The 24,215-nt window shown below is 38.2% G+C and overlaps 1 protein-coding gene across 2 annotated transcripts in view; it reads right to left on the bottom strand.

Annotated features, from left to right (window-relative positions):
• The window catches only part of dscamb (Down syndrome cell adhesion molecule b), a 123,475-nt gene that overhangs the window by 83,198 nt on the left and 16,062 nt on the right, over nucleotides 1–24,215 (bottom strand). For both annotated transcript variants that reach the window (XM_044119571.1, XM_044119570.1), the window contains exons 2-3: nucleotides 16,086–16,403; nucleotides 14,481–14,627 (exon numbers count right to left, since the gene is read on the bottom strand). In XM_044119571.1, the coding sequence (XP_043975506.1) occupies nucleotides 14,481–14,627; nucleotides 16,086–16,403 (465 nt within the window). The remainder of the gene's footprint in view (nucleotides 1–14,480; nucleotides 14,628–16,085; nucleotides 16,404–24,215) is intronic.

A 24,215-nucleotide genomic window follows, 5' to 3' on the forward strand; every position in this document is an offset into this window, starting at 1 on the left:
AACTCTTTCCAAAAGATGTTTTAGGCAAAATCTAATGAGGTGGTTGAGATCCAATGAGAATCTAATTCCGGGTTTTTCCTAAATGCATACCACCAACAGGCAGACTTTGTAGCTAACTCTGACATCAATTTGTTCATCAAGAGAAGAACTAACAAAGCTTCACATATACAAAGTAAATCCAAAACCCTGACAACGTAAAGTGCTGATTTAATTGAACTTCCCCCTACTTATCCCCAACATCAGCTACAGAATGTGTAGCATTAACTGCCTAAAAAAAAACAATATAATATATTTAGTTTAGTTGATGACTTCATGCAACCATACAAAATAGCAAATTTTTTTTCAAATATATACATTTGTCACCATCTACTGTCCCCATCGTTCTTCTTATGGACTCTTCTGATTTAGATTTAAGTGGGTCACACACTTCAGAAAATATTTTTAGGTCTTTAAGTATGTAAAGCTGTTGTGGCGGATCTAAACGGAAGAAAACGCTGATAGCAAAGCTGCGCCAATAAGGGGGAAAATTTACCAGTTTATCCTTCAGCTTAGTTATCACATCCCACATCCTTTAGATGTGAGAGCTCTGTGGATTAGACAACATGGGGTCCACACAGTGTAGCATGCAGGCAGTATTTCTTTCAGCAGCTGTCTATTACTGTCCAATAACACTTTGGCAGAGCTGTAAAATGCCGGTATCAGGACAGACGAGTCTAAAGAAACAAATACCCTAAAAGGTGGAGAGAGAAGGGATGGAGGTATTGAAAGCTGTTGAGTGATGTGGGTGGGTTTCTTAATGCTGTGAACACTTTTGGCTGAGACACAAGGAGAGAAGAATATCAAGCAGATAAAAAGGAGAGATGCTAAAGTAAGAAAAAAAATCCTTTCAGCCCTCTAATGTGGCTTTTACTCCTGCTGTGTTGACGAAAATATGCATAGACCTTTATTTATGGACTATTAGGACAGATAAAGTGTCTCCATGAAGATTGCATTCAGAGCATGTGTCTGAATACAGGATATCAAGACCTATCTCTGATTTCAGAGTACCTCAAATGCTTGGATTATTTTTAGAGGAGGCAAATGTTTTTGAAACAGCGTGCTCTCATTAACGGTTCCTCACCACATCTACTCCAGAGTGATTTCAGACTACTCAGATTATGGGTTATCCTGGATTATGCAAAGGACCCTGCGCACAAACACTTATCAGTTTCATTTCTTTGTCCTCCCAATGATATTCATGCCAAATCCCACAGTGCCGTATCTTTGCTCACAGCTGGCAAGTGTAACTAAAGGATTATGCAAGCAGCTTCTACAAGCAAATAGATTTCTCCGTACTTCAGAGGAGAACTGCTAGTTATGCAGCGCCTATCTATCCGCCAGGCATGCACAGAACTATGTCTCCTCCTTTTTAAAATTTTTCTTACTTGTTTCAACACGGTGCTTCAGAAAGAGATGGAGAAGAAAGCAAGGAAACAGGAGAGGTCAGAAAGCTCGTACCAAACCAAGAGGCCTTCAGGTGTGTGGATACTGCCAGTTTGTGTCTTCCAACAAATAATGTGAACACTTCTGCATCCAGGTGTTGTGTGTTTTTGGTACAAAGTGGCTGAACTTTGAACTTGACCTTGCTTTGCAGGTACAGATGATGATTGTTATAGGCCCCATCAAAGCTCTTCATAAACCAAACACTGTTCAAGAAAATTAACTTCATGATTGTTATTTGTTCAATCAGAAACTGGACCTACATGCATAATTCACAGACCATTTACTTCCTGTTTGGTCATATTTTAAATGATTTCTACTGCTACATGGAGTAAAGTTCAGGTTTACTACAGCCTCTAATGGTATCTCTGATTCTCAGTGTAGCTTCTTCACTGTCCCTGAAGGATATGTGCATTAATTAGCATTGATCTGGCACCAAAAAACAAGAAGCAGATTGGTGCAGGTCCAAGGCTATCACAGATGCAAGAGCTTACTTTAAACACAGCATGGGATCCACTTTACACTTCAGGCAACTGACATTCTTAACAAGACTTTTGCAAAAATGCAAGACAGTTCAATTAAATGTTACTTTATCTTTTGCTGTGTGCTACCTTATGTCAAGGAAATTAGTCTGATTTTCTGCTTCACTTATTTTCCCAGTCATGATCTAAGGCAGCTTTCTCTCTTACAACTTTTGCCCCATTTCTTCTCCAGTATTCTGATATAATGTTAATATTTTCAGGTCAATAGCAACAAACAATCTTACTACACCAATAAACCTACTATGAATGGCTTTTGTATAGTAGATTTGCTTTTTAATTCTGAGAGAAAGAAGGTGCCACTTAGGGATAAGGCTGTACAATGTTAGAAAAACCCTTAATAAGTGATAATGTTGGTCAAGGCAATAAACAACAATAACTAGACAGGGCTAATTTCTTCCAAACACTGAGCCCAGTTGCTGGAAAAACAAAAATTAATTAATTATTTGTGATACTGAAATTGATTTTGGGTGTAGCAGCATTAAAATGATATGAACACACATGCAACATCATCTTCCCCATCATCTTCACAAATTTGTCTCGAATGCAGAAAAACTAAGTTGTGCTTAATTTCAAATCATTCCAGATGAATTCAGTTTCTTTATGTATATCACTGAATTACAGCAAATAATGTGAACAGTTCTGCATCTTCTCACTTCACCTGACAAGACAAATAAATCTAAAATTATTTTGACAAAAATTCAGTTCATTTCAATAGAATACAATTACATACTCATGTTTAGATTCAACTAAACAGAGTCCAGTGCAATCTTAGCAATATAATGTAATTAAAGATAGTGACGAGGAAAACAAACAGAGTTTCAAAGAGCTGTTGCCCATACAGCTTTATGAAACTCTGAAATCACTTTCAATATAAAGAATCCCAACTGAATGCATTTAGTCTTCAACTTTGCAGTAAAGTCCTGAAGGATATGTGCATTCTTTTAAATAAGAATATGGAGATAGTGAGAAGGAATGACTCATTCTTAAGCAAGAGAAACGTGTAGCAGAGCCAGGCTCAAAATGAACAACTATCTGTTGAAATTGCTGTTAAATTGTAAAAGAGTAGTGTTGCACAAAAATATTGGTACATATTAGCTATTGAAATAATGCAGAATTCTGCCGTAAAAGTATATATATATCCAGTAGTTAAATCAAATCTAATAAAAGAAAGAAAAGCCTCGAAAGCTTTAGTCATATATATATATATACATATAGTAACTGTTAGGAAAGGAAAGAAAGGAAAGGAAGCTTGCCAGGGAGAAATAGACAACAATTACACTTGCCCTAGGAGGCCGAGGGAACCTGACCACGTTGCTATGGAAACTCAAGTACAGCAGAAAGTAACACAAAAATCAATTCAGATTGAGCTTATCTCTCCCTCTTACTCGCTGCCTTCTCATTTCACAAGGGCTACGAAGCATGTTTCTACTCTAAATCACATTCTGACTATTGCAGTACTTTGCAGCTATACGTGTAACAAAAAACAAAACCTGCTCTTTTTTATTAATTCTAAATTACAAGTGTGGATTGTGCCATTTACTAAAAATCCACTTCTTAGAAAATATCTGAGAGAGGTGGTGCTTTCACTGTTCAACAACAGAACATAAATCAGCCTCTGTCTTGTATGCACCATTCATCCTTATTCTTTCTCTCCATCCCCTTCACTCGCTTATTCGCTCGCTCAGAGGGGCAGCAGCAGCTGTATGCAGGTGATAAGCATGTGCAGCGATGGGTACTTGGCTCTGATTGGCCAGCTCGACTCCTACGCCGATGGGAAGATTGCAGGCTGCGTCTGTCAAAAGGCCACATGGCTGTCACCTCATGACGTCACTGCCGCAAACAATCAACCGACCACAGTCTCAGTGCAAACACTGATTTAAATGTTTCTTGTGTTAAGCTCTATGAGCCTAACATAGAAATAGTGCTGATAGGTCCTCTCATAATAAATTCCTTGTAAAATAAACACAAACAAACAATTATGAGGATCTCAGGCAAACAGGCTTACCTGCTTACAAAGGAGCAGAGCAGATCTGAACCCTGAAGTGAGGAAAAGGCAGAAACTGACTCCCTGTTGCCCATCCAGATCTGTTGATTTCACCACAGCCACTTAGCATCAGTCTGCTGGGAGTTCTGGTGTTTGGATCTAAGTTGTTTAATGTGTGATGGGAAGGTGAGGTCAAAGACGGGCTCCAAGAATACTCAGTGTGTAGGACTGAGAGTGTATGCCAGAGAAAAGGCTAAAGGAAAGAAAATGAGCCTTGGAAAATAAATAATGATGCTTTGTGCCTCCTGCATCAAAAATAATATGGAGGGTCACCTTGCAGCAAGTTTAGCTGGTCATTTGCTTGTGAAGAATTCAATTTGATAAAGAATTTGTTGGAAACACAAGCAAAGGCTATTGTAACCAGCTGACAGAATAAGACTTTAATATTTTAGGCATAAACAATGGACAAATATATAGGTTTTCTTACCAAATAGCATTTACTGATAACATTTTACTGCCAGAAGCAGCAACATTAGTTATATCACATTATTTTTATCATTTCTGCTTAAGTAGCAACTAAAGTGCTGGACAATAAAAAAAACTGGACAAAGGTGAAAACAAGTAAAATCCTAAAAAAAAATTTAAAAAAGCAACTGGAGAAGCAGTAATGGTGATCTCAAGAGAGGAAGACAGACACTGAAGACCCATTTGCTGTTCAACACAAGACATGTAGATGGCACAGCAAGCAAAAACAGGTTTCTCTGCTCAGAACAGACCAAAAGTAAACTTTATGAGTCCGATGGGAAATATTATGTGTAGCAGGAAAACTAATATTCCAAATCACCCGGATTGGCTTCTTTACCGTGAAACATGGCAGTGGCAGCATTGTGGCCTTGAGATCATTGTTTTCACCAGGCACAGGGAAGGTTGTCAGAACTGATGAAAAGATGGATGGAGCTAAATAAAAGGCAACACTGAAGACTGCAGAAAAATAAATAATTAGCAAACCAACCTAAAAATAAAGTCACAGAAACTATGAAATGGTTTATTTTACTCGTTTGTGAGTATCGTTCAGTCAAACCTAAAGCCATCTGACAATTGAGGACTCAAAAATTAATGTTAGCATTATGAGAATACTATTTATAAAACAACTTTTAATATGATACTGTTCAGGTCAGTGTTATGCTGTTATGTTGGCTCCCTTATATTTCAACTAGTGTTGGTAAAAACACAGTCTGAGAGGATATGGTTGCATTCACACCACTTGATTGATTCGCAGGAAAAATTGGGCTAGATGATAAATGTTATCATAAGAGAACTGGACATTCAAATAAAACGTCCAGGTTTAAATGTAATGTGAGCTGATCTATCTCACTATTCCACACTAAAGACACCTAATTATATCTCCTCCTCTGATTGGTGTCCAGCAGGTGTTCTAAAACCATACTCATGTCTAATCAGTGTTACAGATGCTTAGCATGGGGCCGTCGGCTCCCAGGCTCAGTGTGAAAGTTTAAAGAGGCTCGTTGTGATTTACTGTATTTTTCCAGATTTACCACCCTGGGAGCAGAATAAGAGCACGTCTTAATCCTTGATTGGATAGACGATGAGAGAGAAAAAAACCGAGCGCAAAATCCTTATTAGGGTCAGCAGGGTGATTTCAGTTATTAAGTGCCTTTTTTACTCTAATCAGGCACTTTTAAGATGGGATCAGACGGTGCCACATTATGTGACTAAGCACACCAGTATGTCTCCATTTATCCCAGTTATTCAGCCGGGAACACATGGACCTAAATGGCACCACCTGTCACAAAATGAAATCTACATACAGGAGCTTATAAACAGAAATATTGAAGGTTCAGGGTTAAATTAGCTCACACTATGCATATTACTGATCTGATGCCAGGGAGGTACTGCCCTGGTTCCAGTCCACAGAAATTTTGAAACTCTGGCAGACCCTCCACTGTAACGCAGCTCTACCCCTGATTTAAATCCCTATTTCAACCTTCCTATAAACAAATTTCACATATTACCATATTTCTTTATTCTAAAGTATAATGTTTCATCTAATTCTCTTTATTATGTTCCTATGATTGGTACCAGATCTTTACAATGTCTACTAGACCAAAATTTTATTTAGTCCTCATATTCTACACCTCGTTTCAGTAAAACTCACTGGTGCGCATCCTATAAATTTACATCACTATAAGCCAGATTAGCGCAGCGCACTCCTCCAAATCAGTGCTCGTTTCAGCTGCATTTATTCCAAGTCAAAAACAAAGAGCCATCCTTCACAGCCAAATTGCCTATTAAAGATGAGAGCGTGTTCAGTCTCCCATTGCGCCCAGCCATCACCACCCTAATCATTCCCTGCCTAAACAACCTAATGGCTGCCATATTGCCACTGTTTATTAGTAAACACTGATGGAAGGATGCCCGACTCAACAGTTGTTGATTTTGCCTATCCGTATGGACTATCAGCTGGGAATCACAGCCACCGTGCCAGAATGTTGTCTGCTGTTCAGTCTCCCGTCACTAAACAGATTGCCTTATTGTTTCATGTGCGTAATGGCTGTAAGTGAATGTTTTAGAGCACATAAGCCTTAAATAAAACATTAAGTAAATCTGAAAACTCACAAAAAGCTTTCTTCTTGTAAAAAAAAAAAAAATAATAAAATCCCCACAAGGATGTGAAACCAAGGCCTACAATTTGCATTGCCTTTCAATAAAAATTTACAAGTCTATGGCTCTGCTGCTGAGCCAGAAGGATGCTCCGAAGATCGCCTTTGCTTTAAGGTGCTTTTGGGAAGCCCAGTCCAAGATCGATTTCCCTCCATCTCAGTCTCAGTAACCCTGCAATCGATCCTTATCAAATATGTATCACATCCTCAAACCCTCAGCCCGGCTAAGATGGAGACTTCAAACACCAGCGGCTCAAAGAGAAAGTCAGAGGAGAGCACGATTTACTTCTTTTCCAAATAGAAAACCTCATTACTGAGTAAAGAAAGATGAGAAACTGAAAGATAATAAAAGAAAAAAGGGAAAGTCACATTATCAAGAAACCACAAGTTTTACAGTTAAAATGTAAGCTGTAACAGCAAAGCTTTTAAAATAAGACTGAATTAAGAAAGTAGTGAGCTTTGGAATTTACAATAGATTTAATGTCACAATTGAAAGGACCACCAAAAAAAAGCACCACCCAACTCCTGTCTCCATTTTAATGTTGCTTCTTGCTAAAAGGGTCTTGTCTTGTCCTCCTATTCCCCAAATTCCCCTTCACATGGCACTCCTATGTTGCAAATGCAGAAAATGCATCCTTCAACTCACGTTTCCATAATTCTCTGTGGCAGCAGCATGATTAATGCACACAACTATTGATTTTTTTTTTTTAGGGGGCTGGAGGGGATTCTTTTTCCCTTTCTGTTACAGAACTCACCCCATCCCCCAAGCCCTAAAACACCTCCGATTTGTGCAGCTGCGGATTATAAATGCAAAAAATGTCAACTTTGGAAGAAAATACGAAGAACTAGCCTCCCACACCTTTTAGCTTTAAGGCAGCTCTGTGTGCGTGTGCGTATGGGTGTCAGGGCGTGTGCGTGTGCGTGTGTGTGTGTGTGTGTGTGTATTTGTTTAGCTATTCTAAGAACCATTTTTGACATTTTGACAAACCTTCTGAAGACCGATGAGCCTTATGGGGACCAAAGGCCACCCCTAAGTCAATGGACCCCCCTGTTTAGTAATAAGGGTTAGGTTTAGAGGTATGGTGTAAATTAAGTTTTAATGAAGGGAAAATATCTAGATTTGAAATAAATACAGTTACAAAATTGAATGTAGGTAATTGCAAAGTCCCTGTAAAGATAGAAAGACACACTATGTGTGCGTGAGTGGACAGGGAGAAGGGGTGCAGTGAAAGACAAGGGTCAGCATTTCACTAACTGCTGATCTGTGTGGGAGGAGGAGGGATGGCGGGGGAAGTGAAATGATATGCTGCGTTGTTTTCATAAGGTTTCACTGCAGGAAGGGTGGAGTAGTGCAAAAAATACTAACACACACTCAGAAACCTATACGTTCTGTACATACACTCACGTTTACAGTGAAACTCAGATCTACCATCCGGCTGGTATTTATTTACATGCAACGATCAGCCATTTTTGCTTGAGCCATGACCCAATTTTCAGCCTCCAAACAGCAAGATCAACAAACCACAATTTGAGCAAACAGGACAGAGTGAAGTCTGTAAGTGATGCAGGAAAGAAAAAAAAATACAATTCATGTGGTTAAAACAAAGGCAGTTTACCAAAGAACTCCCCTTTTTACCTTTCAAGTCTTTTCCTTTTCATGTTTTTTCAATCTGCTCTCTCCTCTAAATTTCAAAGCTTGATCTCACCACTGTGCCCTCCTTTCAAGGTTGGCCTGACGTTGGGCGTGTTGAATTTACAGCCCTATCCCTGCCTGCCTTCTGGTGCCCTCATTGTCAATCTAACTAAAAAAAAAAAAATTTAAATGTAAGCGGTGGCACATCACTGGCATAATAAAAATCCCTGCCTGAACAGCAACGCCTCAAGCCAAAGCACCTCTGAAGACAACTACAACAATCACGCAACTCGCCTTGTGGATGGCTGTAATTCTATTAACAAGAAAACTGTTTAATTAGTCTCAATATAAGAACTCACACAAACCCGTGAGAGAGGAGATCGCAGAATGTGTGAGAGTTGAAGAGAAATGAACATGGCTGGAAAAAATGCTTGCAGATTTATTCTTTTTTTTTTTTTCGCTGAATGCTTTAGGTCCTGGATTGACTTATTTGCATAAAACAAATAAATCTTGTATTTTTCAATGAAGCTAGAAATTGACTGGGGCACTGGGACAAGCAGGTTATGTAATGAGATGGGAGGAAAAAACTGAATATGAGTAAAATTCAAGGCCAGAGAAGAAGGATGGAAAGGACTAAGAACCTGAGAATGAAACGAAGCACGGATACAAAGAAAAAGGTCAAAAAGCAAGGTTTATAATTTCTAGCCAATAGTTTAATGTTTCATTTCACAAAAAAATGTGAAGACACCAGCTTTTATGGTATAAAATAACATGCTTAACAGGACTCAGATCTTTGATGTCAGGACACATAGTATAATGCTGCGTAATCAGTTCTTTAAAAATTATTTCTTGTGTTTCAGGTTGCAGGGACTTGTCTCAAATGAAACCTTAGCCAGGAAGAGGTGTTTGCTGTATATAACGACATTAAAGTTTGAAGAACCAGTGAGAATGCCTCGATAGACACGGGGATGACAAGGATTTAAATTACTTTACATCTTAGGTGATTCTTGGTGTCAGACACACTTCAAGTGGAACATTTATACACAGCCATCTCTAAGGTTTACCAAGAATGGCCTGGGGGAAAACAACAACAATTCAGTTACAAAATGAATGTAAGTCAATGCAAAGTCCCTGTGAGTCAGGTGTTCCTGACTCATTATGTGGTCAGGAATACTTTGTTGATGTCAGAGGATCATGGGAAGACTGGTTTGACAGAGAGGAAACAGCAACTCAAAAAAAAAAAAAAAACTCCTTAACGGCAAGGTAGGCAGAACACCATCTCTGAACACATTAATGTTCAATCTTAAGGGTTACTGAAGGAGAAGACCACACATGGTGCAACTCCTGTCAAGTAAAAGTAGGAAATTGAGGTTACATTTCACATATAGGCTCACCAAATCTCGGCAGTAGCAGATTGGAAAAACCCTGGTCGGTCCAACAAGTTAGTTTCGGATTACACATTCAGAAGGAACGGTCAGACATTGATGTAAACATCAGGGAAGCATAAGTCCTCATATTAATGGGTCAGGCTAGTGGTGGGTTATTTTCTCACTACACTTTAATACCAACAATGCCACAGTTTACCTGAGTATATTGAAAAAACTGGTTACAAAGAGAGTTCATGTAAAGTAATTTCTCCAAAGCTATCACCAGGAATTATGAAATGGTGTAAAGGACACCATAAACCTGTCTGTTCACTGCTGGCGGTCAAATCTGAAGCTGAAAGGCCAGCGTGTTAATTCAAGGTGGAGACCTTTCTAATGACAAAGGAAACTTCACTTCCCCGTCACTCAAAAGTGAGATGAAACATAATGTTTTCTTACCTTGGGTTCAGTTAATTTGGCCAGATGGTTTCAGTGAAATTAATCATGCCATTGTATCATCCTCATCATACGGTTTGTCTATTTTAATTCCTCAGCCTGTCATGTTTCAGTCAGTTTATTGGTTATGCATAAAATATATGCAGAGCACCTCAGGTGATGGTGTGTCTTTTTCAGATATCAAAAAATATGATTTATTGTTACAGGCATTGCAATGTAGAGTGGGTCGACAAGAAAGCCTTAGTTTATAGAATGTATTAATTTTCCATTATACATTACTTGATATATTTTTGTCTAAGCAAAAGCATTAATTATTATATGTTAATTATTCATCTGTGGTTTAAAAATTGATATTTTGATGAAAAAATATGTACCTATTTGGATGAAGATGCATAAAGATTTTCAGAATGTCGCAGATTGTCTCAAAATTGTAAATCAAACTTGATATTTTTGCCGTGTTAGTGTAGTGTTGTCCTTTCTGACCAGTCTTCTATCCTCCTGAAGAAAAGCATCCTCACAACTTGACAACACTATGTTTCTCCATGGAGATGGTGTGTTTAAGGGTGCCACCATTTTTAGGTGTTTGCATGTTCAGTTTTGTTGAGTCTCAACACTGCCCCAAATTATATGTTCCTATGTTACCTTCATTGTACATTATAAATCACAATATTCATATTGGTACCAAAAGTCTGAGCAGTTTAAAAACCAATGTTGACAAAAGTAAGGGATATTATTGCAGATGTCCTATTGACTTTGTCAGAAACCTCTACCTAAAGTTTAGGTGAATGAAATCCTGGTTAACAAAATTACATCACTCACTGGTCTGGTAATTTACAGTGTCCATTAGGATGCCTCAAGCATTTGGGATTTTTCTGCAATCAGGCATCTAATTTATGCTTCATCTGCTCAACATTTACAAGTAGCACAAGGTTCCTGCAACAACTTGAGTTTGCATCTCATTCCGTATCTGAGCTCTTGTGTGCACCCAAGGCCACCAAACTCATTACTCCTGTCTTGTATCATGAATGATGAGAGACAAAGGGAAGTAGATGGTAAACACAAAAACACACACTGTGCCAGCTCTATCCCTTTTTAAAAGCAAAGACACTTCACATACAAACAGACAAGGGCATATGAACAAAAGCAACCAGCACAGACACAAACATGCACACATGAGCTGTCTAGGTCGGCCATATAAAATCCTGGCATAAACACAGAAGGCTACGGCCCCCTCCTCTGCCCCTACTCCGCTTTCTTTGTCTTTTTCAATTCCCCCTTTCATGTCTCTATTAGCTCTGTCAATTGTTTATTAAAAGCGGCAAGGAGGCGATCGGAGCCGGGCACTTGAAAAGCTCGTGCAGAGAGATGCGCTTTAAAATTCATGACGAGTTAATGGTATGTTAGTGGCAACATTAGGACCCGGTGAGCCTGCATCGTGCTCATTTACATTGAAGCAGGCCGCTTCAAATGACTACTAAGCAGTCCTCGTTCTGAAAGGTAATTCATATTGTAATTAACTTTTCGATCACAGCTGATTAATTAAGACAAGCCCTGGTCTGTAATTATGCATCTATTTTTACTTCTAATGTGGATCACTTGTTAGTCCAAGATTTTAGCAGCCACATTCATTTTTTACGAGTTAGTGAGTCATAGACTTTACTCAAACACACATTTACAGCTCATAATAATACAGTGGTGACCCAAGGTTTAGTTGTTTTAGAGCATCTGCTCTTATTTTCATTTTATTTGAGCAACATCTCCAGACATGTTTTTGCTCTTATTCTGATGAACAATGCAAGGGTAGAGGAGTGCACTTGACGCTACCATTCCCAACAAAAAACCCAGATTAATAATTTAGTGCATCTGTGGGATAGCTTTATTTTGTTTCCACTGAGACTGAATCTTCTCTCATGGAAAGAAAAAAGAGGCTTTAAAAAGTCAGAAAACTAGGATGGGTCAAATTGCAGGCTGCTACCATTGTCAAGTTTCCTCATGATGTGTCTCTCCCTAGTTCTTTGCTTGCACAGACACACACACACCCACACACACTCCTTGAGTCAACATACCCTCTCCATAACAGTGTGAGGTGAATCCGCTCATGCATCAGAATCTCCCATCAAATATTTATCATCGAGCAGCAGTGATTTTGACCGTGTGCTCATGCTTTTGACAGCACTTGCCTGCTGCGGCGCTTATTGGAGTAAACACGGACAATCCAATATTGTTGTTCTCTTGTACACTTGCAAAAAATAAATAAATAAAAAAACATGCTAGAGGAATACAGTAGGGTTCATTAAAATATCTATGCATTTGAAAAGATAACACATCATTAGTGAGGCTGATTTAATTGGTAACAAATGAAAGAAACAGTCTTCTTTGTGTTTAATTTGGGATTTTGTGGCAGACCAACACAAAGTACAGCATAACCCTGAAGTTGAGAATAAAATTAAACAAGTAGTTAGCCATTCTAAGTCAATGCTTTGTAGAAGCAACCTTCATACCAATAGCAGTCACAAGTATTTCATGTTGTATCTCTACAGGTTTTGCACATTTAGAGTTAATATTTTTGCTTATTTGTCTTCGTAAAATAGGTTTTGGCACAATTAGACTGGATTGGAAGCATTTGTGATCATCAGATGTCAAGTCTTGACACAAATTGTAGCTTTGGTGGTGTGTTTAGGGTTGTCATGTCACAAAGTGAACCTGCATCCCAATCTCAAGTTTTTACAGATTATAACAGACATTTTTATATAGCAGATTATAACGGCTTTATTTAGCTCCATCCATCTTTGCCTGTACTATGGGATGTTGAGTCAAGGGTGATGTACAGTGTTAGTTTTCCTTCAGATATAGCATTTTGCATGAAGGTAAATTGGTCTCACCTTACCACAGTATCTTCTTTTACATATTTGTGTCTGAAACATGGTTTGTAAAAAACTTAAACATGCCTGTGAGCAGACCATAGGCCTGACACAAGACATATATCCCTGACCTGTCTGCTGTGTTTCTTGGTCTTCATGATGCTGTTTGCTCACTAATCTCCATCAAACCTCAGAGGCCTTCACAGGACAGCTGGATTCATACCCAGATTGAAATACACAAAGGTAGACTCTATTTGCTGACTTGGTGAGAAGAAAAAGTAATTGTTTTCATGTTATCTTATTTAATAGCATCAATTTGAAGAGGGCTGGACACAACCAATTTTAATATTTATATATATTTCTTTTCCACTTCAGAATTTGGCATTTTATAGTTTATGCTCTATTAAAAAAAAAATACCAATAAAACACGTAAAAGTTTGTGGTTTCAAGACAAAATGGGGGTATGAATACCTTTGCGAGGCCAAATTTTTAACAACAAACTCTCATTGTCTTTATAGAACTGAAATACAGTTTTGTATGCTACAGCTTGACATTGGACAGTTTTTTCCACCTACTTCAGAGCACAACAGGAAAACCTTGTCTACACGATTGATTTCATTTGCAGAGCATAATCATATCTGCATGCTGCATATTTTCTCAATCTCCGTGACATCAGGCGTTGTCTTCAACCTGCAGTTCTCTGCGAACAGCTGGGGAAACCTCAAGTAAATAAGTCTGCAGCATGGATCAGAAGACACATCTTCATGCCTGAGCAGACGCATTTAAAATGCCACCAAAACGTTGTCCCAGATTCTGCCCTCAGTCAAATGACATTAAGGGCTCGCTTACAGGTCCCCGAACGCCTCGGTATGGAGCAGAAATCAGCCAGCGGGCAGCACATGGAGCAATCAAAGAGATATGCATCCCATTTAAGATGAGTAAAAATTCAACCAGCTGAATGTTCTGGTGCTCTGTGTTATCATGCTGTTTTGCTGGATTCAAGCAAGGAAGGTAACTAGGTCAATGTAATGTAACGCTATGTAAATTGAGCCACTTTACCCCCTTGCTGGAGTCAAAATGGAGTTGACTGAGAGGGGAGTGTGTACAGGAGAGAGAAAGCCAGTGATTCAATCTGACAGTTATCAACATCCTCTGGCTATTGTAGAGACTGAGCTGCAGAGCCTGCAGAGCCCCAGCACACAACAACAACAACCAGGTAAGAAGATGACTTTCAGCAAATATTGCTCTCATAGTAGAGACCAATAAGAGATAAGTCAGCTATTCCTTTGTCAAGCATTAATACCACATATAGCAGTTTACATGTTGCCCAGTTTTATGTTAAACTCCCTACAAAATTTACAGGACTTTGCTTCCATTTCATTTATCTTATACCTTCCGATTTTCCAGATCACAATCAACTTTTTTCTTCCTGTCACCTTAGGCAGTTTGAATGCAGCTGCAGAAGAATAACCTGTCATACCTGAGCTGAGTGAAACTGTGTCTTTCTCCCATGATACGACAGAGACATAGGCCTCCACAGAAGTGGGGATAATGCACTTGAAGACGGCCACACTGCCTCGCATAGCCTTCTGGTCAGCCACTCTGACTGTGTAGGGTTCCCGTGAAACTAATGAACGAGGGAAAATACAAAAACATGTCAGTGTAACTTATTGATCATTAAAGACTTGTTTCAGTATGCTACGATAATGCTGCATTATTAAAGATCTTGTGTAATCACTTATCCTTCTTAGCAAAGCAATAGCTTACAAACCAGCACTTTATAAGTACTTAAGCATTGACTGTGTCTGAATTAAATGGTCAGGGTTGAGTTGGAATGAACCAGATTTTCATTTGACCTGTTTAGAGGTCAAATGAAGAGGTCATAAATGTGACATTATTACCTATGTTTAAATTGGCCAAAGAATTTTGAAAAAGGCTACACATGCTATACAGATTTCCCTTTATAAAGGTGTTTCCACTGAGTAAATAATTGCATCATCTGCATAGAATTGAACCACAGCTGATGTTTTTGCTTCAGGGTCCTAAACTGTCAAGTATGAAGTAGTTGAAGAGAAAAATTACAACCTTATTTTAAGTGAGACATTTAACAGTTTTTGAATATATCAGATGTGGGTGATCTGGACAGCAAATGTCTATCCTAATTCGACAAATTCACGAATTTTGTGACCTTTCATCTGGGGTAGAAAGATTAATAAATTAATATATTTAAGTCAAATTAACCTTTAAAGCTGCAGTATGTCACATTTATTAAAAACACATATGTTTTTTAATATTTGTTAAAACTATCATATGCAGTGGCAGTATGATATGAGACTTACAAACTGTGGAAAAAAAATCAAGCTCCTCCACCTTCCAGGGCCACTATTTCCATCTGCAGAAATGCATCACTCTCAGTCAGACACAACCAATCAGAGCCAGGAGGAATCCGTAAATCATGCTTGTGTATGTGCTGCTCAATATATTAATGGCGGAAAAAACTGCTTATCCTCTGTCGATGGTGGTCATGCCAACAAACCTGAACATTCACGAAATGTTTCAGTGTGGGGAACTGGCTGAAGTTCAGTAGAGAGCAAGAAGGAGGGTTGTGAGCAGCATGTCCACAAGCATGAGTGACAGCACTAGGATCCTTCTCTTGGCTCTGATTGGCTGTTTGATACTGCAGTGTATTTCTGTAAGTAGCACTTGGAGTACTGGGAGAAGGCAGAGGAGCTCATTTTTTTCCCCAATTATCTGCCTCATGTTACACTATCACAACATAGTGACAGTTTTAACAAATATGCAAAAAACTGTTGTTGTTTTTTTTAAATAAAAGTTACATACTGCAGCTTTAATTAATATGATGAAAAACAAAAAATGTGCAGATAATTAAAATCTCTCTTCAGACTGCTGCAAAATCTTGGCAATATACCTTTTTTTCATTTGGACCACAACAAAAACTAATTACTAATTTACTATGAGCAAAACAAGTAAAGCAGCAACTATAAAACATAGATTTAATGTATGCATAAAGTCTGCAGTTTCTACTCTCTTTGTTGTCACTGTCGTGTCTCCTCAGCAGACTCACCAGCTTTGATGTGGACATCCTGGCTCCTGATCTTGCCAGAAGGATTCTCGGCAGTGCAGTAATATGTGTTGTCATGGATCAGCTTGCTGAAGCTGGATGGCAGGAAGTTGAAGATTTGAAGAGTTCCATTAGGATGGACATGGCGGATGCCCGGGACATCATAGATCTCCTCGCCGGTAGCCAAATACCACCGCAGCGAAGCGGGCGACGCTCCCCCAGCAGGACAGGGAACCGAAGTCCCCGTTGTGCTGGCAAATACTACCTCTTGCAGAGATGCATTGACAAAGTATAGGCTGGAATGTAAATCTTCGCCGAAAACTGGAAGAGAAAAAACACAAAATTAAACATAGACTCTTTTTAATTCCTTCTATGGATAATGTATTTTTGTCCAGTTTATTATTTGTATTTCTGTTTACATGGGTTATATCTCGGTTTTGTTTCCCATAATAGCAAGTTTAAAAGCACCAAACCAAAAGAAGATGCAATCCCAAAAAATCGAAGCATTTCCAATTTGGACACATAAATCATTATAAATTAGATGCTTCTAGAATATTCTTCAAAATTATTTACTGCACAGCCAGGTACAATCGGTTAAGATCTTTAATTTTATTCTTTGGAAGTTGGGACCATTAAATCAACAACAAATGATTATGAGTTATGAATTAGGGCCAATTTCCTTGTTCATATACAAGTTTCAATTTAGGCCTGCATCAGAGTAAAGGGAATGCTACTAAATCCACCCATCCATCCATCTTCTTCCGCTTTATGCAAGACTATTCTCTGGAGGAACAGAGGGAAATAAATGTCAGTGTTGGGCCAATTAACTTTATAGAAATCTACAGCTGTTTGATTTTAAATGAAAAAGCTAGGCAAGCAGACATGAAAGGCTGAGTTTGTTTGCATTTCAGGCAAAAGCACAGTGACTGTGTGAATCGCGCTTGCCATCTCAGCCTGGTGACGAGGCTCTGCACTAAACGGCTCACAGTGGCACTAGCAGCTGGCTTGGCTCTCAGGGGAGAAAGCATTTTAGCACTTCATAAATTCCTAACAAGGTTTCAAATTGCAGACATTTCCATCCTTTTCTCTGCTTGAGCTGCTCTGTACCAGCAATGAGACAGTCAAGTGACCTCGTCATGTAAGCAGGCACGTCCCTCTACTTTTATTTGTTGTTACAGATTAGAAAGGATCATTTACAATTATTACAATGCTGCTCCTGATCGACATGGTTGTGTGTCCTGTCTGTGTTCCTCTGCGACAGACTGGCCACAGGGTGACCCCGCCTCTCGCCCGAAACATAGCTGGAGATTGGCACCAGCAACCCTCCCGACCCCATTAGGGACAAGGGCGAACAGAAAATGGATGGATGGATGGATGGATGCTCCTGATCGATACACCAGTATTTTCCTTCTTCTGAAAATGGTTGACTTATTGCTGCTGTAGAAATCCGGACAATGTCTGAAATGGAAACAGCACTTTTGAAAAGCTGACATATGCATTAGTAAATTCAAGGAAATAAATCATCAAGTAATGTGAACTAAGTTATGGGGCTGAAAGCAGAAGGCAACATCTGTAACAATTAGTGTTTGAAGTAGCTGCTGCCAGGGTTGCAGTGCCCCTTCTGGTGTCTGTGATGGAGGATGTATCAACTTATCAGTTATTCCCCCCAACAAAAGCTAATTTTAAACATAAACAAATTTTTGCATCCCAAATTCCTCCATTTTGAATTCCTTTTCCATTAATCAGAACATGTGGTGACCTAATTTCTTGACTTAAAATGATCCAAGAGAATTGTGACTGTATTTAATTTTGACACAAGGCATAAACTGTTCCAAAACCTTAAATGTTACATTGAACAAAGGCAATTTCAAAACAGATATCAATTATTTAAAATTATTTAACACTAACAGAAAAAAATTTATTTAGTTTTTTTTAAAAAGAAGAGGTGTAAAATATTTGAAATATTTTTAATTTGATCAAAATATGTCACAACTTTGTCATACTTGGATTATTGGTTTCATCTGAAACAGTTTCTAACTCAAGTCCTTGAAAGAAACAGACCTGCAGTTTTTGATACGTTCCTGCTCCAACACACCTGAATCAAATAAAAGGCTCATTAGCAGGCCTCTGCAGAATGCTGAGGATGTAATTCAGCTATTTGATGCAGGGGATGCATGAAAAAGTTGCAAGACAAAAGCTGCTGAGGACTCCAGTTAAGCTCCTAATTCTAGGTGCAAAAATAAAAATCTGCAGCCTGAAACCTTTTGGGTGTCTTCAGTTTTTCTACTGGGAAAAAAAACGAAGCACAAACGCAGTGTAATATTTTAAGGTGAAATTCTGTTATTGAAAAATAATTACCCTCCTCAACATGTCAACTGTGACTCAGCCTGCAGGCCAGCCTGCAAGGGTCCTGTAAGAAGGTGCTCTGATTATCTATCTATCTATCTATCTATCTATCTATCTATCTATCTATCTATCTATCTATCTATCTATCTATCTATCTATCTATCTATCTATCTATCTATCTATCTATCTATCTATCTATCTATCTATCTATCTATCTATCTATCTATCTATCTATCTATCTATCTATCTATCTATCAATCAATCAATTAATTGTTGGAAGAAAAACTCTAAATTAGCTTAATTTTGGAAAAAGCTTGGCTCTCTTTTCTTCCTTCCCGGGTCCCTGAGCGGATGACTTCACGGCCGGAAGAAAACAACGAGGCGTGCTGACGTCACAGTGTTACAGAGTTTAATCCAATGGGAAAACACCATATGAATTAACAAGGAAACTGCAGATTACAGAGAAGTACATTCTTTACCTGAGTCAGAGAATTAAAAGAAGAGAACAAAGACAGAAAGAAGGACAAAGACGCGTCTTTGGAGAAGGCGGATGCAAAAAGCAGAATCAAGCAGCCATCTGACTTCGTATTCTTGAGCATTCACTTTTCTAATGAAGGCGTTTCTTTTTGTTAATATATGCAAATAGGGCGTTCCCTGTTTTGACCAACCAAAAGCTACCTTGGAAAGACTTAGACCTTCCCCTCAGTTTAGGCAGAAATCAAAAGTCGTTTACTACTTGTTAAAATTATAAGTTATTTTCATCAAACTTAGTTTTCTGCTTTTCTGATTTCAGCATCTCCAAAAACTTAAATCTTTGTCCTCTCACAGAACAAAATGAGGTAGAATTCCTTTTCTAATTCAAACAATTTTCCTTTGATTCCGAAATTGTCACTGATAATACATTTTCAAATACATTAATCATCTACTAGATTAATACTTCTAACTTGGGTAATATACTTTAATCAAAAACATGCGATTAGTATTTAAAGATGTATTAAAATTAGACGTTAGTACCAGGCTGTAACCAACTCCAGATGCAGCCCTTTCTCTGAAAACCCCGACCTTCGACCTCTGAGCCGGGGAGATATGGTTTATGGCCCTCCTAATTTAAAGCCTTCCAAGAGAATAGTGTTTTGGTTAAACTCCTCCAAGAGAATGTTTATCTCTTGCCTCCTGGCTGTCTCCTAGCTTACATCTGTTTAGTTTTTGTCCAGATAAGAATGTTCAATCTACCTAAATGCACATGGCTGTGAGATTAACTATATTAAACACTCAAAGTAGTTATATTTCTATTAAACACTCATCTAGTTATATCTATCTATCTATCTATCTATCTATCTATCTATCTATCTATCTATCTATCTATCTATCTATCTATCTATCTATCTATCTATCTATCTATCTATCTATCTATCTATCTATCTATCTATCTATCTATCTTATCCATCCATCCATCCATCCAGTAAATGATGAAGGCATGTAGAATGTGATTTGGCAAAACCCAAAACAGCAATCTAATTGTGACAGCTCTCCCATGTTTTAAATACATGGTTGGTTCTTTACCATGAAATTATTTGAATAAGAGCAGAACACTCAGGGTTGTGGAAGTTAATGTATACAGTCCTGTCTCCAGTCTCTTAAATCAAAAAAGTTTTTGCCAGTGTGAACAGTTTAAAATGCAGCAGGATGGTGTTAAGGGTTCTCAGCGGGCCTGTGGCACTGGCCAAGATGAAAATAATACATCAAAGTCATATTAAATTCAGATTCATTCTCTTTTTTTCCCATCAGCCTCAGGGAGTATCAATCTTCTCCATGCTGCGTAGATAATGCAGACCGGAGGTGGGAGGGGTTGAGGGGTCAGAACTGTACCGGTTGATGAATGGTACTCAGGATGAGTGTGAAGGACAGCACATTTTCAGACTCTGATTTAAAATGTACTAGTTTACCTATTTGTTTAAATAAAATATGCAATATTATGCCTAGCATTAGTTCAAGCCTTGATACAGATTCTGAGTTAAATTTAGGTGTGGACTTGACTGAGACATGGAACATGAACATAATTTTAACTCTTTCATGGCCTTCAGAAGGGTTTTTTTTCACCAGAGTTTCCATAATTAGCTTCATCCATCTTCCCACTGATTCTGACCAGATTCACTGTTTCTGCTGAATAATAGTATTTCCATAGCATAATGCTGCCACCACCATCCATCACAGTAGAGATAGTATATTCAGGAGGATAAGCAATATAAGGCAAGGATAAAAAGTTATTTTGGTCTCATCTGACCAGATCACTTTTTCCACAGCTTGGCTATGGATTTTATTGAAGTGAACCACTTCTCTGTTGCTCTGACCTCAGAACTTCCCACTTGATCTCTGCAGCTCCTCCAGAGGTACCATGGGCCTCTTGGTTGCTTTTCTGATCCATGTTCTCCTTGCCCTTCCTGTCAGCTTAGATGCTATGTGAGATGCTCAAAACTTGTTTTATAACAAGTATATTTTGTTTATTTTTTTATATTTTATTTTAATTTAATATTCAATTTCCCATTTGGTATTAATAAAGTATTTTTGAATTTAACTGGATTGACTAAAACACCCTACTTTAATCTTTAGAACGACTGCATCCCTGGCCTGTCTGCTGTGTTTCTTTGCCAACAAGATGCTTTTTATACACTAATCTTCTCTATAAAAAAAGAAGAAACTCTGAGCCTTCACAGGACTGCTGGATTTACACAGAGGTTGAATAATACACAAGCAGACGCCATTTAATTATTTAGAGACGTCTACAGGCAAATGGTTACACTGATTTTTTTTTTTTTTTAAAGGTATAGGAGTAACAATGGCTGGATACAAATGCATGCCACAGTTGAAAACTATTTTTCTCCCTATTCAATGAAATATATTGAATGTTGTATTCAAATGGACGGATGGATGGATGATAATTTAGTTAAAGAATAAACATAAAACAGCTTTATTCCCATAAATCTTTGTTTCTTGGTGAATATTTACTTCACATACAACGGGCTACTTCAGAGGAGCAAAGGTCAAAGAAATGTGTGGCTGCTAAGAAATCTTTATAAAAGTATGAAGAAACTAGACCAGGATTAAAACGAGAGCAGTTTCCATTTGCACCTATGTCACATATAAAAAAAGAATATGAGAGCAACTCAATTTAGACTGACTGAGTAATAGCTTGATTGATTTAATTAAAAAAGAAACGGACTCTGGTGGAAGAGAGCAAATCAGTTCACTACCCAATTTACTAATTGACTAAGCCCAGAAGCCAGAGAGCAAATGTTCTGATGACGAAGGTACAGCCTCACAGAAAGCACCATGTCATGCCCCAACAAATGACCTCGGGGCCCAACCACTTACTACATTGCCTCAGAGAAAATCAGTAATTGACATCATTTTTCATGAGTTCAACTGTAAAGGTTAAATAAATGACACTGTTCAATAATGTATCATATGCATCTATCACCAGTTGAGATTTTTTTTCGAAACCAGGATATACTCAGGGCAAAGAAAAAAAAGCTGCTTCACCTAAAAGGTGATCAAGAGAGGTGTGAACATGCCTTTTTTTTTTTTATCTGTTCTTGTTAAATAATCTATTTAGTGCTCTTGTTTTTATGTTTATTTCTCTTGAAAAATGTTTGCAGTTCGCCCTGAAGCATGTTGGGAATGTTTTCTTGGGGCGTATTAGATTTCCATTGCTAAAATTACCTGTATCCCAGCAGCAACAATACATGATTTAATATTATTTTTTGTAATAATCCAAAAAAAAAGTAATTACCGTTTTGAAAGTGCAAAATGACTCCTAGTGTTCTATTAAGCAATTTCCATCAAAATTAGAATACAAATGGGAAAAGAACTACCTCACAACATATCCATGTATAATGAAGACGGAAAACTGCGTAACAAAAGAGCAGAATGATAATAATTTAACAAAGATGGTTGATTTGGAGCAACTCGTTTACTGTATTTGTCTTATTCAGAATTTATCATTTGGGATAATTTAAGTGTAAGAATCATGCTCAATAATATTGGTATAAACTCACAATTTCCAGACATAACTGGACGTTGTAAATCGCAATACATGCTTGTGAATTATGTTTTGTAACCTTGTGGAATAAAATGGCTGGGAATCTTTGTGCATTCATAGATAAGAATTTATATGTGTCAAAAAAAGTTGTATTTGTACAAAATAATTACACAAGTTCCAACTTTTTTGTTAAGGTCTTTTTACAGATACAATTGAAGACACTATGTTTACAGGTAATTACTTGGGGTGCTGCCTTGGCGCAGGTGTACAGCACAACCCATGTATGGATTGTGCTGTACGAAACCATCACAGGTTCAAGTCCCAGCCTGATGACCTTTGTCGCATGTCATCCCCCTCTCTTATTTCCTACATTCCTGTCTGACCACTCTCAAACAAAGGCCATTGGAGCCAATAAGAAAATGATTTGCTAAAGTTCTCTTGCTTACCGGTACATGTAAATTTCAAGCTGCAAGACCAATTTTCACAAAGCAAGATTTTCATTGTGCAGCTTATTCCACCTTTGTTTGTTTTATTTTTTAGTCGGTTTGTTTTGTGGTTTTCTTAAATGTCAATGTCTGCACTAAAAATGCATAATGTGTAGGAAAGACGATTCTGTCTTGTCGTACATAGTAAAATGTACTCACACGATCCACTTGTATCAAACTTGCCTTAATTAAAGCACAAAGGTTCAGATTTATATTAACCTTTTATGAACATCTTTACTGAATTTGAACTGGGCTATGAACACTTTATAGTCGGTAATCAATCAGTTGAGTGACAAATTGCAAAGATTTTATTTTCCTAGATTTTATTTGATAAACTAGAAATCAGTGCTGTGGAAAAATGGTTGCAGAAGAGCTTCAAGCAGTGTCCCATGCTTGAATCTGGAATCAAAGTTTTTACAGTTATTTTCAAAAAGCTGGCTATGCAAACATGACAACGTCACTTCAGGTTTGTATGATGTGTGACCCATATGCGCATATATGGGGACCATAATTCCTACTTTCACTGCACTACCGACTTTTATTACTGTACTCTTTGATATGGAAAGGGGGGACTAGCAAACAAAAAGAGGCAAAGAGGGAATCAAAGAGGCAGTGGGCGTGATTCAGCCTGAAATAATCCAGAGAATGCATGTGTTGCATCTGTACAGCAAGCAGATCCGTTGTATGGGTTGTCATCGCCACCTCGGTACGGGAACTCGGCACTGCTTGGTAGGGTGGCACCGGGTGCCTTGTGGTGACAGCGTGACAGCAGGATCCTTGGGTAATTAAAGCAGCTCTCTGCTTCATACCCGTAGGGCAAGTCTGCCGGGGAAGTAGAGATCATACCTGGCCCACTCACACTCAGCAGAAGCTGAGGCAATTTTCAACCTCAACAAATATTATTTTCCACTGTGCGTTTATGGATAACAGCATTAGTGTGATATACGCAGTGGATGTGATAAAGCTGTGTTCCCAGCAGCTAAAAATAGCAATGACCTGTGTATGACCCAAATTTAAAATACAAGCTAGTCCTGTAAAATTACAACCTATATTTCACCAAAATAAATGTAATTTTATGTGAAAGTCAGTTAGAATGAAGGTAATTGATTAGTTTGAAATTCTGAAATTGGCAAACGATAACCAGTCAGGGCCACAGAGTGCAGTATGAGTAAGCATTCCCCTGAACTGATCTGCCCAGAGGCAATACACCATGCACGCAAGTTAAATGACGGTCTACCAATTTGCTCTCATGAATATTAAGCA

Source organism: Gambusia affinis, linkage group LG06 (genome assembly GCF_019740435.1).
Source record: "Gambusia affinis linkage group LG06, SWU_Gaff_1.0, whole genome shotgun sequence".
In the NCBI taxonomy this organism is placed as follows: domain Eukaryota; kingdom Metazoa; phylum Chordata; class Actinopteri; order Cyprinodontiformes; family Poeciliidae; genus Gambusia; species Gambusia affinis.